The sequence below is a fragment of the Esox lucius genome, chromosome 13 (assembly GCF_011004845.1).
Source record: "Esox lucius isolate fEsoLuc1 chromosome 13, fEsoLuc1.pri, whole genome shotgun sequence".
Lineage (NCBI taxonomy): Eukaryota > Metazoa > Chordata > Actinopteri > Esociformes > Esocidae > Esox > Esox lucius.
The window spans coordinates 1236181-1254630 of NC_047581.1; the positions used below are offsets into that span (position 1 = coordinate 1236181).

At 40.7% G+C, this 18450-nt stretch overlaps 1 protein-coding gene across 2 annotated transcripts; it reads left to right on the top strand.

Annotated features, from left to right (window-relative positions):
* Positions 1–636: 636 nt before the first annotated feature.
* Positions 637–9616, top strand: gpsm1a (G protein signaling modulator 1a). Of its 2 annotated transcripts, none has more exons than XM_010865257.3 (3): positions 637–868; positions 6074–6397; positions 8616–9616. In XM_010865257.3, the coding sequence occupies exons 2-3, from the start codon at positions 6128–6130 to the stop codon at positions 8811–8813; spliced, it is 468 nt and encodes a 155-aa protein (XP_010863559.1). In that variant the 5' UTR covers positions 637–868; positions 6074–6127; the 3' UTR covers positions 8814–9616. The 2 variants fall into 2 exon arrangements, with proteins under 2 accessions (XP_010863559.1, XP_010863560.1); XM_010865258.3 differs by lacking the exon at positions 637–868 and adding an exon at positions 5250–5405.
* The last annotated feature ends 8834 nt before the right edge of the window (positions 9617–18450 follow it).

The window sequence follows — 18450 nt, forward strand, 5'->3', positions numbered from 1 at the left end:
TTTCAATTGAATTGTTCACATTATAGGTCATATTAAAAGCGGAAATAGTTCTGACATGATTTATCTGTCTCGTTCTTTACATCACAGAAACCAGACATTTTAAGAGGGATGTATAGACTTTTTATATCCACTATCCACTTAGCCTAGTCCTAGCTTATTAAATACTTTTAATTGATGTTCTATTTAGATTTTTTCGTAGGTTTGGGTATGTCACCCTCAAACATCCATTTGAATAAAATAAACAACTATCCAAACAGCAGGGTTTGAATGGTTGATTTTAACTTTTAAAACTGTCAACTGTTTGACTTTTTCACATGTGGGCCCTTTCATTGCACATTGGACTTCCCATTGGATTTGCCAAAAACAAAATGTCTAAACCCGTCCTCCTCTTTTCATCCTATATCCTTCTTCCTGTGTCACTCAGTTTCAGAATGGAAGTGTATTGGTTGGGGTATCACAAAGGCACAAAGGCAAATGCCTCATCAGGAAATTCCATGTCTGACTAATCTGATCCTATAGCCCACTCCCACAGCCCTGATGCTTCTCACAAGCCTTTGCACTCGTCAAGCTCAAAGAACAAAAACACTTGTGTTAGAATTATGGGCCTACACCATTTGCATAGATATCAAACCGCTGGAGTGATCTTTCCATTGCTTAAGCTGTACTTTTTGTCCCTGTTATCAGTTTAGAAAAGGGGTGTTGATAGGAAAACGACAGCACAAAGTAGACAGGATCTTTCATGCTGGCATTCTCCTGTATCCACAAATAAGTGCTCAAAAGGCACTTCTTGTACATTATAGTATCTGATGGCTGCTACAGGAACATGGTCAATATACAGTTCTCTTGCCATGTGAGTCTGAAGCTCAAGGTAAGTAAAGTTGGAGGATTTTAACATTTGTTTAACAATTATTTAAGTGGGTGAATCGGTGACGGTATTATATTTAATTATTTTATATGAAGAGCCTTTTGACAGCTTTTCATGTCATAACTCTCCGTTGTTCATGATATTTTTTTGGTGGGGGGGCGGCTAAAACTTGAATTGTTTTCACCAGCATTTCTAAAAGATGTGAAAATCTAAAAAATTATAAATGACTTGTGTGTACAATGAGCAGATCATTGAACAAGAGTAAGACTACAAATATCCATACATAGAAATGTCTTTGTTTTCTAAAGAAAAGCACTTTTTTGTCAATAAAAATAATATTAAATTGATCAGAAATACAGTGTACCACTGTTTTTCAATTTTGTTCCTGGGCGCCTCCCTGCCCTGCATGCTTCAAATCTCTCCCTGCACTGTCACACCTGATTCAAATGATCAGCTTATTATCAAGTCCTTCATGAGCTACATCAGTTATGTTAGGGCAGTGAGAGCTCTAAAACATGCAGGTCAGTGTGGCGCCCAGGAGCAGGGTTGAGAAACACTGGTGTAGAAATTGTTAATGTTGGAGATTACTATTGTAGCTGGAAATATCTGCAGAGGCCCGTTATCTACAAACATCAGTCCTGTTTGCCAATGGCATGTTGTGTTTGCTAATCCAAGCTAATCAATTTCAAAAGCTAATTGATCATTAGAAAAACCCTTTTGTGATTAGGTTAGCACATCTGAAAACTGTTCTGATTATAGAAGCAATAAATCTGGCCTTCTTTAGACTAGTTTAGCATCAACGTTTTTGGGTTTGATTACAGACTCAAAATGAACAGAAACAAAGAACTTTCTTCTGAAACTTGTCAGCCTATACTTGTTCTGAGTAACGAAGGCGAGTAACAAAATTGAGTATTCTGAGTATTCAATGTGAGAAATTCCCAAGAAACTGAAGAACTCCACAAAACAACACATACTGTCTCTAACCTAAATAGTAGGACAACTGGGAGGACAACTGAGTAAGAGGACAAATACAAGGGAGTGTCTAGTTTGAGAAACAGATGCCTCACAGGTCCTCAACTGGCAGCTTGATTAAATAGTACCTACAAAACACAAGTCTCAACATCAACAGTGAAGAGGCAACTCTGGGATGCCCGTAAACTCGGGGAATCCCAGCCAAATGAAGTGTATAAAGGACAATGTGTACAAAAGCTACCATCAATATTAAAACACATGTTGCACGATAGATTGAGTTTTCAATTCCTAGATGGAATTGTCAAGGGTAGTTATCCAATCTAACATTTTGGGACCTGTAGAAAATCCTATACATTATCTGCTTATTCAAAATCACTAGGGCTATCACCTCCTCGATATCCAGCGCAATTGGTGAGTTTTTCATGATGGTATTTTAGGGGTAAATTCCAATTATCAATGTTTCAAATTGATATGGTTGAAGGGCTTTGGAATATGGTGAAAGGGGTTATATGGCTTAGGTTTGTATGACTCCCACCACTGGAAATAGTTCACTTGTCTTCATTGATTATGTTGACAAAATCAGCAGAGATTAAATTCTGAAGTGTACAGAAACCTCATGTCTGCAAAAGTACAGCCAAATTCTTCCAAACTCAATGGATAGCATTTCTTCATACAGTAAGAAAATTACATCAACCAAACTGCCATAGTAATTAGAGCTTTTCAAAAAGTGGAAAGCTATTGATCGGCCAAATTAAATAACAGAATTAAATCTAATTAAACATTAAGGATGAAACCGAAAAAACTAACAATGAAGCGGTTTCAGTAAGGGACTGGCAGAACAAAACCAGTCTGGTAGGGTCAGGTGGTTGCACACTTCAAAGGATATGCAACTACACTCATCTAAAGGATTATTAGGAACACCTGTTCAATTTCTCATGAATGCAATTATCTAATCAACCAATCACATGGCAGTTGCTTCAATGCATTTAGGGGTGCGGTCCTGGTCAAGACAATCTCCTGAACTCCAAACCGAATGTCAGAGTGGGAAAGAAAGGTGATTTAAGCAATTTTGAGCGTGGCATGGTTGTTGGTGCCAGGCGGGCCGGTCTGAGTATTTCACAATCTGCTCAGTTACTGGGATTTTCACGCACAACCATTTCTAGGGTTTACAAAGAATGGTGTGAAAAGGGAAAAACATCCAGCATGCGGCAGTCCTGTGGGCGAAAATGCCTTGTTGATGCTAGAGGTCAGAGGAGAATTGGCCGACTGATTCAAGCTGATGGAAGAGCAACTTTGACTCGTTACAACCGAGGTATGCAGCAAAGCATTTGTGAAGCCACAACACACACAACCTTGAGGCGGATGGGCTACAGCAGCAGAAGACCTCACCGGGTACCACTCATCTCCACTACAAATAGGAAAAAGAGGCTACAATTTGCACAAGCTCACCAAAATTGGACAGTTGAAAACTGGAAGAATGTTGCTTGGTCTGATGAGTCTCGATTTCTGTTGAGACATTCAGATGGTAGAGTCACAATTTGGCGTAAACAGAATGAGAACATGGATCCATCATGCCTTGTTACCACTGTGCAGGCTGGTGGTGGTGGTGTAATGGTGTGGGGGAGGTTTTCTTGGCACACTTTAGGCCCCTTAGTGCCAATTGGGCATAGTTTAAATGCCATGGCCTACCTGAGCGTTGTTTCTGACCATGTCCATCCCTTTATGACCACCATGTACCCATCCTCTGATGGCTACTTCCAGCAGGATAATGCACCATGTCACAAAGCTTGAATCATTTCAAATTGGTTTATTGAACATGACAATGAGTTCACTGTACTGAAATGGCCCCCACAGTCACCAGATCTCAACCCAATAGAGCATCTTTGGGATGTGGTGGAATGGGAGCTTCGTGCCCTGGATGTGCATCCCACAAATCTCCATCAACCGCAAGATGCTATCCTATCAATATGGGCCAACATTTCTAAAGAATGCTTTCAGCACCTTGTTGAATCAATGCCACGTAGAATGAAGGCAGTTCTGAAGGCGAAAGGGGGTCAAACACAGTATTAATATGGTGTTCCTAATAATCCTTTAGGTGAGTGTATATTACCAATTCACCAAGGCAGTGCTTGACATTAAAATGTTTCCAAAGTCACTAGCAACTCAACATTTTCACTTCACCATTCTGTTGTTGGGGAATTACATTTTATTTGATAAAATTGGACTAGGGTGTGCTACATCTTAGCCTGTCTTGTTCACTGGTTCAGTCAGTATTAGGCAAAGGTGGTACCCCACACCAGACACCCCTCTGTGAATACTTATAATAATGTATAATATAATGTGGTTACACACTTGAAAAATACAACTATTATAGTGTTAAATCTGCCCTGTTGTCCATGTCCACTTGTCCAGCTAATGCACACTACAATGTCCTCCCTAATATCAACCAAAATATGCAAGCAACATATATATTATTAACATAACATAGAACTATTAACATGCCATTTAAAAAGAAATATGAAATCACCCATCAGCTATATAATTAAACAGTCAATATTATTGGTATTATATTTGTTATATTATGTTTTGTTAATATCTATATACAAAGTGTATATACTACATTTTGTGTGCTTAATTTCTCCCAATGCTTTTGGTACCTTGAAATAGAGGGACTATTTATGTTAAAAATGTGATATTGATATTAATACTCTTATAAAAAAACAATCCATAAACAATATGTTGTATATGTCCATGGTAGTTACATAATATTTGAGTCTGATTTTAAAAGATCTGTGCACTGTTTCACTATATACCACTGGAGGGTGTGATAATGAGGACTCAAAACACACTTGCAATACTCTGTTCAAACAGAGTACTGCTCTAGCAACTGGCTGCTGGTGGGCACATTGACTGGGAGGGCCAGAAAAGAGGGATTCATTCCCACATAATGACGCAGGAACAGAGAGCCATTCATGGTTGGGATCCTAGGCAGTGTGGAGATATATTTGTTTTTTTCTACACTCACTCTGCACTGTAGTCTCTCTCTGGAGTCTCTTTGTCTAGACACTCAATTTACATTGACTATACTTTCACACTCAAAAAGCATGCATATAAATGTATTTGTGATCTGTAATGCCAGCAAAGTGCACCAGGTCCCTTTGTATGCCTCTTGACAGAGAGGTAGGCAACTGATTCTCTAGTAGGCAAATGGATCTTAACAATGCAGTTTGTGTATGTGCTTGTGAGTCTGTTAGTTTGTGGATTTGTGGGTGTGCGCGTGAGCGTGGCAAAAGAGGCAAGATTTGGAGGCCACATTCGTGTTCCTATAGTAACAATGATGGAAGTTTAGAAGGGCACCCCCCCCCTTTTTTTCCTTCCCTGCCCTCTCACTCTCTTGAAATTAGACAGACAGTGTCCGGAACTCAGGGGTGTGTGACAATGAGACAGTGAGAGACTGGAGCAGGTTGCAAAGAACGACAACAAGATTTTACTTTTACGAAAAGGTGGAGGAGTGTTGGACTTCTGTTGAAGTTCGGAACCTTACACATTTTGGTTTCTGGAGTGCAAGGTGCAGTACAAATGTGTAATCTTTGATTATGTTGTAGAAGTTAACTCAGCATTTATGTGGTAGAAAAGAACTTAGCTCTTTTCCTGGTCTAGATCTAGCATGAACACTGCTCAGAGAGAAAGCCCCCTATTTTGTACCCACAAAACATTTTCTCATAGTGTGAAACCTGTTGCACCCGGGAAAAAGGAGTCCTTACAGACAGAAAGAGAGTGTGAGAAATAGGGACATAACTGAAAGGTCTAAATTTTTTGAAGCTGTTAGATTTTGAGTTAGCAGTAAACAAAGCTGAAAGTTTCTGTATCTGTACACAACTGAAGCTGGATTGTTTCTTTCACATTATGTTGGACTTATATGTCTGCATAATTTGGTTATGCCGGTCCATACCACATTGTTTGTGACCTAAATTGCACAGTTGCTGTCATGTAGATAGAAATAAAAAAGTAGAGCTGTAGAGTTATTAGAGAATCATAATGACAACAACAATTAACATTTTCTGGTTAGGTATATGTATCAAGTAAGTGTGGCTATTATCACCAACCGAAAGGGCAAACCCGGTCATTAGATAATAATAACACTATTTTAATAAGATCTATTTTATTATTTTACTCTGTAATTTAAGCTTTGATGTTATTATGAAAATTATGTTAACCAGTTTTCTGTACTCCCAGAGGTTCTAACCCACCTCATGAGGACAGGCTTTACAGCATTCTCAGAGTAGCGTCATGGCTGACCAGCGCTGCCCGTTCCCCCTTTCCCCATCGGTGGACAGAGGTTCCACCTGCACCCCTGACTCCACCCTCACCTTAGCCCAGACAGAGGAGTTCTTTGACCAGATCGCTACCTCTCAGAGCCAGAGGTTGAATGACCAGAGGGCCAGTGTTAGCAACTTCCCTGAGCTGAAGATTGCCCACAAAAACCTGGGCCATCAGTGTGCCACCTGCGCTCCCCAGGAGCCCACCGATGACTTCTTCAACATGCTCATCAAGTACCAGGTCAGAATGAAGAAACCACTTGGAGTGACGATGCTACCTATAATACCTTTCAAAAGTTTTGGGTCACTTAGAAAATTCCTTGTTTATGAAAGAACATTTTTGTTGTCCATTAAAATAACAATCCTGGAGTCGCCTTTTCACTGTTGACATTGAGACTGGAATTTTGCAGGTATTATTTATTGTAGCTGCCAGTTGAGGACCTGTGAGGCATCCGTTTCTCATACTAGACACTACTGTTTTTCTAATGTTTTCTAATGTTTTCCTCTTGCTCAGTTGTGCATCGGTTCTCCCACTCCTCTTTCTTTTCTGGTTAGAGCCAGTTTGCGTTTTCCTATGAAAGGTGTAGTACACAACGTTGTAGGAGATCTTCAGTTTCTTGGAACTTTCTCACATGGAACAGCCTTCATTTTTCAGAACAAGAATAGACTGATGAGTTTCAGAAGAAATATTTTTTTTTCTGGCCATTTTGAGCCTTTTAACCCTCTGAGGACGGATTAGGCGGTAGCGCCCACGCCCGGGGCGTATTTGCATAACAATTACATAGTATTACATATTTTCAAAACGGTTTGTAATAGAGAGATTCTGTTTACTTTGCTGTTTCAACGAGAGTCCGATGAAAACGCAGATGCGCTTTGTGTTTACTTGGCATATTTCCTTGTTGTTGTCATCCTGTCCAAATGAAACCAAAACCTTGTGCACCTGACCAATGGATGGGCTGTTGAGTGACAGCATCCAATGGAAGGCTGTTGCCATGCAGAATAGTTTATTTTACCCAATCTGGGGAAGGTATCTGTTGCGTGTTTGATCCAATCATAAGGTTGCTGGGTGGGACGTAAGTTTTGTTTTCTTCATTTGCTCATTCTGACTGTAGAAGAGGTTGTAGCAGTATGTCAGCTTAGCTAGCATGCTAACTTAGCATTAGCGAACGTTTTAGCATTGTGTCCTTGCGTAACGCTAACTTGTTGAAAAGACAAAGAAAGGATTTGTGTTTTCAACAGTTTTATAAGTATTATTATTAGTATAAAATGGCAAAACGTAAAAACACTTTTACTAAATGTAGCCATAGTCCGTTATGGTTATCAAACGTTGGATAGCTGAGTTACCAGACAACAAAGGACGAATGCTAACAACAGGCTAATGCTAACGCAAGTACAGTCTGGTAAGTAATATCTAATAACCTATTTATCATGAAATAATGTAATACAAATGTAATCATTATAGATATTGTCTGCTTTGCGTATTTGGAATGGGAGATCTGTTTCACATGGCTGTGTGTGGTCTGAATTCAATCATATAGAAAATAATTATGGGTGTCATAATCATATTGTCCTGTATGCACATAAGGTGAATTATTATTTAATAGTTCTGTTCACTTTTATTGTGATACAATGCATATTTGTGTAAGAAAAAGGGTTTGAAAAGTGTTTTTGGAATGTTTTTGGGTTGAGGTACCGGGGTGGTTGATTTCAATGAAAAATTGTGTCAAAAACATGTTGGACAAAAGGCAAATTATTTCATTTTTCTGTTCACATTCATTGTGAAGCCTTTTCTTACACAAATGTGCATTGTGTTTGCACAGAACATTTGTATTGGGAGTATCACTCCATATGAGTGTGTTATGGTCAGAATTCAATGATATATAGAAAAAATCTGATTTTGCTTATGAAATTATTTACTTAATTGTGCATTTTCCCCTAAAACAGTACCTTACAAGAACATTAACATGCAAGCTTATATTAGCTGAGGTAATTTGGAATAATTTGATGCCAAATACACAATGATTGATTCACATTACATATTGTTTATAAGCCCAAATATAAAAGTAGTGACACCCAAACATTTTAAGCGTAGTACTCAGAGGGTTAAAATGATAAACTTGGATAAGCAAACACAACGTGCCATTGGAACACAGGATTTATGGTTGCTTATAACAGGCCTCTGTATGCGTATGTAGATGGCTGTTAAAAAACAGCCATTTACAGCTACAACCGTCATTTACAACATTAACAGTGTCTATGTACACTATTTCTGATCAATTTGATGTAATTTTAAAGGACCAAACATTTGTTTTGCTTTCGAAAACAAGAACATTTCCAAGTGACCACAAACCTTTGAATGATAGTGTACTGTATATACTTGTCTACATAAGATTCATTTAATTTATTACTATTAAACTTAGATACTTTAAAAATTCATAACTCTCTCTCCCTCTCTCCAGTCAACCAGGATTGAAGATCAGCGGTGTTCTCTCCCTGAACCTGGTTGCGGAGCTCTGTCTGGGGCAGACGAGGACTTTTTCAGCCTAATCCAGAAGGTTCAGGCCAAGCGCATGGATGAGCAACGCGCCGATCTTCAGGCAGATGCACAGGAAGGAACAGACATGAAGCTGTCCAAACCTCCTGCCGCATCTAGCTAGAGCTCAATGCACTCGCCATGTCTCTAAGTGATAACATTGCAGAGGGCTAATGGTTTATACAATGCCTCGATTGCCAACTGAACATATCAGCTTACCACCATGTGTTGGTGTTGCATGTGTTGGTCGATTCAATTGAACAAATGCAGTGTAGACGGCCTGGAATGTGTCAACTCCTGCCTCACCTCAAGCCCCTACCGAGCCATGATTTGAAAGGTTGAACATGATGGTGTGGACAAACAGGGGTAAAGGAACAATGGATAGGTATTTTGAATTATTTGGGAGGAAAATAGGCTTCCTGTACCAAGGTAATATTGTGTGTATGTGGGAGATATCTGTTCTACAATGAAACTATACTTACTTTTGTTAAATTGGAACTGTGGTCAAAAACTGAGACCATTGTAATGTGCCTGACTTCTGTAGTGAGGCATATTACAATATTCTCCATTTTTAGCCACAGGATGGCAGTGTAGCAGCCAATTTGATGTTTTTAGGAAGACTGATTCAGAGGTATTTTTGCTGACTCAAATTTCATGTAAAAAATTACCACTTTTTACCAGATTATCTGCTAATTCCTTAATAATTCCTGTAATCTTTCAACTGGGATTTGGGGAAAATCTAGGAATTTGGGTTAAGTGACTTTTGAAACTCCATAACCGACTCAATGTAGATGAAAAACTGTCTAAAGCTGTCAATTCAAAATAAAGATAAAACAGAATACCCACCATAATAAATGCTTTACCGTTTGTTTTACTCAATCAAATGAGTGCAATATAATAAAGGTACCTATGACATATACCCCAAGTTTTCCGCTCTTGACATGAAAAAATAATTTTTCATAAAAAACAAGTTTTAATTTTTGCTTGGGATTCAATCTAACAACATTTCAGCTACAGGTCTGAAGCGCTAACCACCCTCTGTTTTAACAGACAGATCACAACCTTTTTGTGTCCAAGCTTGTGCCCAAAGTTAAGAGGTGTTTAAACATGTTATGAACATCCAATCACCTAATCTCAGTTCCTCAAGACAAATGGAAAATGGGAACACCTAGTTTTACTTTAAGTCCCATGTGATTTTGTGGATGGTTTGTCACAACAGTCAGGACACCCATTAACATCCCATCTGAAAGACGGCATCCTACGCAATGCAATGTCCCTTCACTTCCTGGGGAATTTGGTATAGACAAGTAGTAAGTGTGCCCCTTTACTGGGCTTCCAATGCCATTTCTAGTTGCTTCAGGACTCCCATCCAGGGATCATCCTGCACAGCTTAACTTTAAAGGCAAAGTCTGCAGTGGGATGCAGGGAGCTATGCTGCTGGTTTCTGATTAATTAAGTATCAGGGAGCCTGACTTCAGCATGCTACCAAGTTCTTGTATTACCTTTATGTTACATAAGAGTGTGCTGGTAGCAAGACAGACAGTGGTGTGTCGCTCATGGATAAAGGAAAAGCAAGCAGAGGTTACAGAACAGTGGTTCCCACGCTTGGGGGTTGGGTCGATGTGGATTCCCTTGGGAAATTTTAGAACTGCATATTAATGAAGTAAATCTCCAAATACATGTTAGAAACAAAAACACCTTCCCTATAAGCCACTGTCAAAATGCATTGAAAAGCCTGAAATGGGCATGAGAAACTTAACACAACACAGATGCGCTGACTACGATAGATAGGGAGTGATGCCTGTTACTGATGGGCCCCACACATCCTGTCCATACCTCCGGCTAGGAGTTGCCCATGTGACTGACATAGGCTCTATGGATAGGCCCATTGATCATAGGTTGGAACATACCGTACAAGGGTCTTTTGTAGGATAAACCTTTCTTATTGGAAGGTGTTGACTGTTTAATGGTTTGTTATGACTATTGACCACCTCCCATGTGTCCTGGCATAAAAGACTGTGTTAACTCTGTAATTATTGGAGAGAGGAAAAATGAAAGAAGGAAGGTTAACATCGTAGCCTCATGCTGAATAAAGATGGCTCTCCCCTGACTTCCGGTTGCATTCATTTTGTTCATGGATCAAAAATGGACAGAATCCAACAATGTGATGAAAATGTCATGTATTTTTATCTCCATCTGTGTTTTTGTTCAATGTAGTAGTAATGTATGTAGTATGTAGAGTAATTAGTTGACCAAGTACCCATATTTATTGGCCACTTGATTACTGTTATTAAAACAGAAATTGGTAACACTTTACATTTGCATACATTAATATATTCATTAATATTAATTAATGATTACTTGATGGGTTTAAAGATCATGATTGTTGTTAACAGATATATTAATAGATCCATAGTTAATGTTAGTCAGGCACAGGCCTAGATGCTGTATGGTAATAACACATCTTTGGCATGTTGATATTCTCTTTAGTTCTGGTATTTTGTGAGTCTATGTTGAAGCAGAAATTATGATCTACTGTTGTAGTGTGTGTGTATGTTGGTCTGACTCTAAAAACCGGGCTGTCTCTAAAAACAGCTGCCATTAAGCCCCTATTAAAAAGAAAACACTGGATGCATCTATATTGAACAACTATAGACCTGTATCAAATCTCCCTTTCATAGCCAAGATCATTGAGAAGGTTGTTTTCAATCAATTCAGCAATTTTATGAACTCAAGTGGTCTCTTAGACAAATTTCAGTCAGGCTTCCAAAGAACTGATATGGCCCTGATTATTATATACGGCTGAATACTGATTCAGATAAAATAACAGTTCTGGTTCTATTAGATCTCAGTGCAGCATTTGACACTGTAGATCATAGAAAACTTCTAGACAAGCTGGAAAATTGTGTAGAACTCTCTGGGACAGTCCTTAATTGGTTCAGATCTTATCTAGATGGCTGGAGTTACTTTGTCTTGGTAATCATGAATCTGATAGGGTGGCTATGACACGCAGAGTTCCCCATGGAACAGTTTTCGGACCGCTTCTGTTCAATCTCTATATGCTACCTCTGGTCCAAATTCTACAGAACAACAACATTAACTACCATAGCTATGCAGATGATACTCAAATACATATGGTTCTCGAACCGTATGATAACAGCTCAATAGACTCACTGTGTCACTGTGTAGAGCACATAAATACCTGGATGAACCAAACCGTCTACGATTAAAGTAATTAAAACACAACAAGTATTAGTAAAGAGCTGGATTCTCGGGCCCTTAAAACCAGGGACCAAGTGCGTAATCTTGGTGTTCTGATAGACTCAGACCTCACATTTAACAGTCATATCAAAGCCAAAACAGCATTCTATCCTCTTAAAAATATAGCAAGAATCAAGGGCTTGGTGTCCCAAAAAGACCAAGAGAAGCTCATCCATGCTTTAATCTCTAGTAAGGTTGACTACTGTAATGGCCTCTCAACTGGACTCCCCAAAAAGTCTGTAAAACAGCTGCAGCTCATTCAGAATGCTGCTGCTTGAATGTCAACCAGGACCAAGAGAACAGAGCACATCTCTCCGGTTCTTAAATCTTTGCACTTGCTTCCAGTCAGTTACAGATTTTAAAGTGGTGCTTTTAGTTTATAAATCACTGAATGATCTAGGCCCAGAATACATTTCTGATATTTTTGAAGAATATAAACCAAGCAGTGCTCTTAGATCCATGAACTCATGTCAGCTATTAGAGCTCAGAGTCCAAACTAAACAAGGCCAAGCTGTGTTTAGCAGTTAGGCTGTGCACAACTAGAATTAACTGCCAGAAGATCTTAGAAATGACCTAAACATATAGATTTTTAAATCCAGGTTAGAAATACTTATCTTTTCACACGCCTATGACAGAGTGCTTAAACTTAACCACACTGTTCAGCCTTATAGCTCTTATAGCTTCCTATGTTTTCATCTGGTTTTTATTCTATTTCTATTTTATTATTTTATGTTTTATTATTATGATGTTGTTTTGATGTTTTCATTTGAGCATATGTTTTTATGCTATTGTATTTTTTTCTTTTTCTTTGTAAAGCACATTGAATTGCTTCTATGTGCGCATTGTGCTATATAAATAAACTTGCTTGCTTACAGACTACAGATATTATGTAAAACAAGCATGAAACTTTAAGGATTGTAAGACTTCAGTTTGACTGAAGGTCCTGGTTAGAAGGGGCCAACACGACAGCATCATCTGCAAAGAGCAGAGACGAAATTGTGTGGTCCCCAAACCTGACACCCTCCGGCCCCTGGCTGCGCCTAGAAATTCTGTCCATAAAAATTACGAACAGAACCGGTGACAAAGGGCAGCCCTGCCGGAGTCCAACATGCACTGGGAACAAGTCTGACTTACTGCCGGCAATGCGGACCAAGCTCCTGCTTCAGGGACCTGACAGCCCTTAGCAAAGGACCAAGGACCCCATATTCCCCAAGCACCCTCCACAAGATGCCGCGAGGGACACAGTCGAATGCCTTCTCCAAATCCACAAAACACATGTGGATTGGTTGGGCAAACTCCCATGAACCCTCCAACACCCCGTAGAGGGTATAGAGCTGGTCCAGTGTTCCACGGCCCGGACGAAAACCACACTGTTCCTCCTGAATCCGAGGTTCTACTATCGGCCGTATTCTCCTCTCCAGAACCCTGGCATAGACTTTCCCGGGGAGGCTGAGAAGTGTGATCCCCCTATAGTTGGAACACACCCTCCGGTCCCCCTTCTTAAAAAGAGGGACCACCACCCCGGTCTGCCATCCCAGAGGCACTGTCCCCGACCGCCACGCGATGTTGCACAGGCGTGTCAACCAAGACAGCCCCACAACATCCAGAGACTCAGGGCGGATCTCATCCACCCCCGGTGCCTTGCCACCGAGGAGTTTCTTGACCACCTCAGTGACTTCAGCCCGGGTGATGGACGAGTCCACCTCTGAGCCCTCATCCTCTGCTTCCTCAATGGAAGAAGTGACAGCGGGATTGAGGAGATCCTCAAAGTACTCCTTCCACCGCCCGACGACATCCTCAGTTGAGGTCAACAGCTGCCCACCTCTACTGTAAACAGCGTTGGTAGGGCACTGTTTCCCTCTCCTGAGGCGCCGGATGGTTTGCCAGAATCTCTTCGAGGCCAGCCGATAGTCCTTCTCCATGGCCTCACCGAACTCCTCACAGGCCCGAGCTTGGCCTGTCGGTACCCGTCAGCTGCGTCAGGAGTCCCACTGCGCTGGGACGGTTTGCAGCCGAGTGTGAAGCGGTGGGGATGAAAATCAGTACCTCCAAATCCGAGGCCATGGTCCTCAGTCGGAAAAGGGTGGCTTGCCCACTTCAGGTTGGTGGAGAGTGCCTGCCTCAAGTGGAGGAGTTTAAGTATCTAGGGGTCTTGTTCACGAGTGAGGGAAGGATGGAACGGGAGATTGACAGACGGATCGGTGCAGCTTCTGCAGTAATGCAGTCGATGTATCGGTCTGTCGTGGTGAAGAAAGAGCTGAGCCGCAAGGCGAAGCTCTCGATTTACCAGTCAATCTACGTTTCTACTCTCACCTATGGTCATGAGCTTTGGGTCATGACCGAAAGGACAAGATCCCGGATACAGGCGGCCGAAATGAGCTTTCTCCGCAGGGTGGCCGGGCGATCCCTTAGAGATAGGGTGAGAAGCTCGGTCACCCGGGAGGAGCTCAGAGTAGAGCCGCTGCTCCTCCACATCAAGAGGGGTCAGCTGAGGTGGCTTGGGCATCTTTTTCGGATGCCTCCGGAACGCCTTCCTGGGAAGGTGTTCCGGTCCCGTCCCACCGGGAGGAGACCCCGGGGAAGACCTAGGACACGCTGGAGGGACTATGTCTCCCGGCTGGCCTGGGAACGCCTCGGTGTCCCCCCGGAAGAGCTAGAGGAAGTGTCTGGGGAGAGGGAAGTCTGGGCATCCCTGCTTAGACTGCTGCCCCCGCGACCCGGCCCCGGATAAGCGGAAGAAGATGCATGCATGCAGTTTGACTGAAGCATGCGCCTGCACTGTACTGGGTTCCCTTTTCACCCTGGAGACAAAGTTGACCCCCGATTTTCATTTTATAATTCGCACTCTGCCCACAGCCACCACTTTGGAAACAAGAAAAGGAACCAGGGCAGCCTAGTTCTGCCGGCCTGCCATTAGATGGGATGAATGTTGTTGCCCTAGCTGGATTGGATCTACTGTTTATTATGTGAATTTTAACCACTATGCTATTTAAACAGTCGGTGTGGGTGCACGTGATACGTGTGTAGATTTTTTTCAATTCATTTGCACATGTTTATTTGTGCTTGCTGTATAATGCATGTTTTTTTGTATGCATCTTGCACAATTTTAAATAAATTGTTTAGATTTTTTTCAGTTCATTGTCATTTGTTATATGACCATAATTATTGAAAAGGATTATTATAAATAAAACATAATATTGGGGCGTGAGGCATCCCGCTGGGTTTAGTGCAGGTGAGCACTGATCAGGGTAAATAAAAAGGTGAAAAAAGTGTGGGTGAGCCGTTGATCAGGGTATTGTTGGAATGCATTGTAATGAAAGTGTCCCACCGGTGGCCTGACTGCGACGTGCGCTATAAAAAAAGGGGCCGCCGCTGGTGGCCCGCTGGCCAGACACTTTGCAGAAACACTCGGCAGAAAGCTAGTGGGCCGCCGATGGGCCCACAAGTACATCATTGTCATCATCAATGAACAAAACCACTGTGACAGTATGAGCCCATAAGGCAGTACTAAGAATTAAGCATAGACACATGATATAGCAAATAGACTATGCATGTGTGTGCCATATGTGTGAATGTAATGCGTTTCTTTGTGTGCAATGTGTGGTTCTGATGTAACTTCTGACTTGATGGCCACTAAAAAACATGTATTTAAATATGTTCCAAGAAACCTATACTATTCCCTTGTTCTCTGTTCTCCATTTGCTACAAAACTATTTATAGAATACTTGACATTATGTTTTGCTAGATGACCTGTGCCAATTATGCCACTTATGTGGGGAGATGGACAGTAATGAGAGACACAGTAACTGGGTAAGTGCTTGTTCTCTTCTAAAAACATTTTCAGGAGTATGAAGTTGTAAGAGCAGTGTCATGGTGTGGGACTCAGGACACAGAGTATAAGGGAATTATTCCTTGTAATGTTATTCCTCAAACTTGAACAGAAAATAACAAAAGGAGAGGCAAAGTGCGAACTGAAGCACATAACACAAAATGTGTGGCACAAACAATGATCCAGAAACCAAAAAAATTTTTACGTAAAAAGGGTCCCCAATCAGAGACAACTAGGTTGCCTCTGATTGGGGAAAACAGAAACAGTAACGCAGATATGCCTAGTGGCATCCCCGCAGTCAGGGCCTGGCTGTGGACCCCGGGTGCATGGAAATGCCTAGAGGCACCCCAGCCAGGATCTCACAAGCAGAAATATTTTGAGAGTTACAATCATCTTGTTGTGTGTTAATTAGATTATTAGATTATGTTTAAATATATCAAAATTTCACATAATACATTTCCGGTTGGTTGTGCCCACGTTGGTTCCACCAATCCTGCATGAAAACGATCCCAACATTGGATGATTATGTCTGCCCCGCATGTCTGGAATAGGTTAGGCTCAAGTACAAAGCAACAGAAACTTTCTGAAAAAACGTTTTAATTGTTGCAGCTTTGCTGAAATTATACCCCCTTCCAAACTTGCTTATGATTGTGACTGTTTGTAGTACAGTCAGGGGGTCAACATGAGCTTCCAAAATGACTGAAGTGTGCCAGACATTGCAGCCCCAAGATCATTTTGGCAGGCAGGAAAATAGCCTTGCTGAAATTATCCAGTTATAGATTTCTTTTTTGAAAACTAATGAAACATTGGATATATTTAAGTTATATTTACAGTGGCTATCATAATCTGTCAGTTATATTGACAAATTCAGAGAAGAAATTCAGAGTATGCAATAAAATTCAGAGTATGCAATGTATTTTTTGATGGCCAAAGAAGTACAGCGTTCAAAATGTCATCAGCTTTGCTATGGACGGCAATTGAAGTTACATGGGGAAGATGAGAATTATTAGAAATGGAGTCCTAATGCAATGCTGGGGGAAGCTAAGATAGTAGTGATGAGTAAGAACTTTGAGATGAAAGTGTCGACCAGACTAGTGCAGAGGTGTGACAGACCACTATCCTCTCTAGAACCGGACCCTCCCCCCACCCCAGCAAAATAAAAAGGTGAAAGTTCCAGTAAAAAAAAATATATGGCAATATGGTCTTCTTCTAATTTGACTTAATAGTTGCAATAGGAGCACATTATAAATATAATTTTAAAAATGAAATAAACATTTCAGGGCCATGATTGCTGAATTATTATCCTTACACTTTAGAGAACACTAGTTGAATAAGAAATGGGAGATATGACCGATTTTGCCAAAGATTTGTTTATAGTAATTCACATGAAACAAATAGCCAACCGAAAACTCCAGACAGTACCTTCAACCTGCAGATCAACCTGCCTTAAAAATTCTAATGAAACGCAGCCTAAAGTGGTCATAGATTGCTGCCTTGATGTACACAATTTCATTAAAGCTTTTTGCTACTTAGATCAGTGAAATATCTAGGCTAAACTGTCGTCTCAACAAGGAAACAAATCCCAGCAATGAGAATCGAGAGAGAGCGCGTTCACGCGGGGGAGGGGGGGGGGGTGGCAATGAGGGGGGGATTTTCGGCAGGGCGGATGATTTCCGCACAACACCGGCTCCACTGACGCGGTCAGACAAAAAGTAACTAGCTAAGCATTTGGGGCTAATCTTTTGCAAAACAAAGCACATGTTTTTATACAGTGGCAATTCATCAACAATGTAGTTTGACAATCAAAATAAAATGTTTTGGGTAAAGAACTAAAATATCCTAGTTGGAAATAATGCGTTCTTCTTGGATATATGGTTAAATGGCTAAAATGGACAGTATACAGGGGGTAGGTCAACATACCCACTGGCTCATCTTACCATTCTCTCCCCTACCTTATATATTTTAAATGAATAATATTTGGTCAGAAATAGCTACATTGATTAAATTGATCTTTTCAAAATATCAATATATTTTTCTGGGTTTTCTAAATAACGTTATATTGGTTAGTGTTGGACATACTTTTTTAGTTTGCTTGCATTTTAGCCAACGTTCCAATTTTGCAACCATGGGTCACAGTGTTAAAAGTAGTGCAGAGCAATTTACAGCCCTTCTGTTGGTTCTGAAAAGACATGCTGCGCGATACTCTAAACCATATACGCTGATCTGCTCAGTCTGATTTTTTTCTTCTACGTACTTGACATTTTATGACAAATCTTCGTCTATTCCAGCATTTGTTTGCGTTTGTCACCACTATCTATAAACTGTCAGTACTTTGATTAGATTGAAATACAATGCATTTTCTAATGTTGTTGTTGCTGAGTTGTGGACATGGCAACTGCCCTTAAATAAATGTATACATAATAACTCATTTATTACTTTATATAAAGTTCACCTTGAAAATGAAGTCTGTGACAATGAGATTAGATCATGAGCTTCCTGAAACCTTGAATAATGCAATTTGGTTTCTTTCCACTGTGTAACACTGTGTGGCTGGGGTGTTTGTGCTGATCAGTTATTCATATTCAACCCAGAGCTATGTTAATGTGGAGGGTTGACATGCAAATATCCAATAACCCACCGCTCAAAATGATTTGCATTACAAGCACAGGTC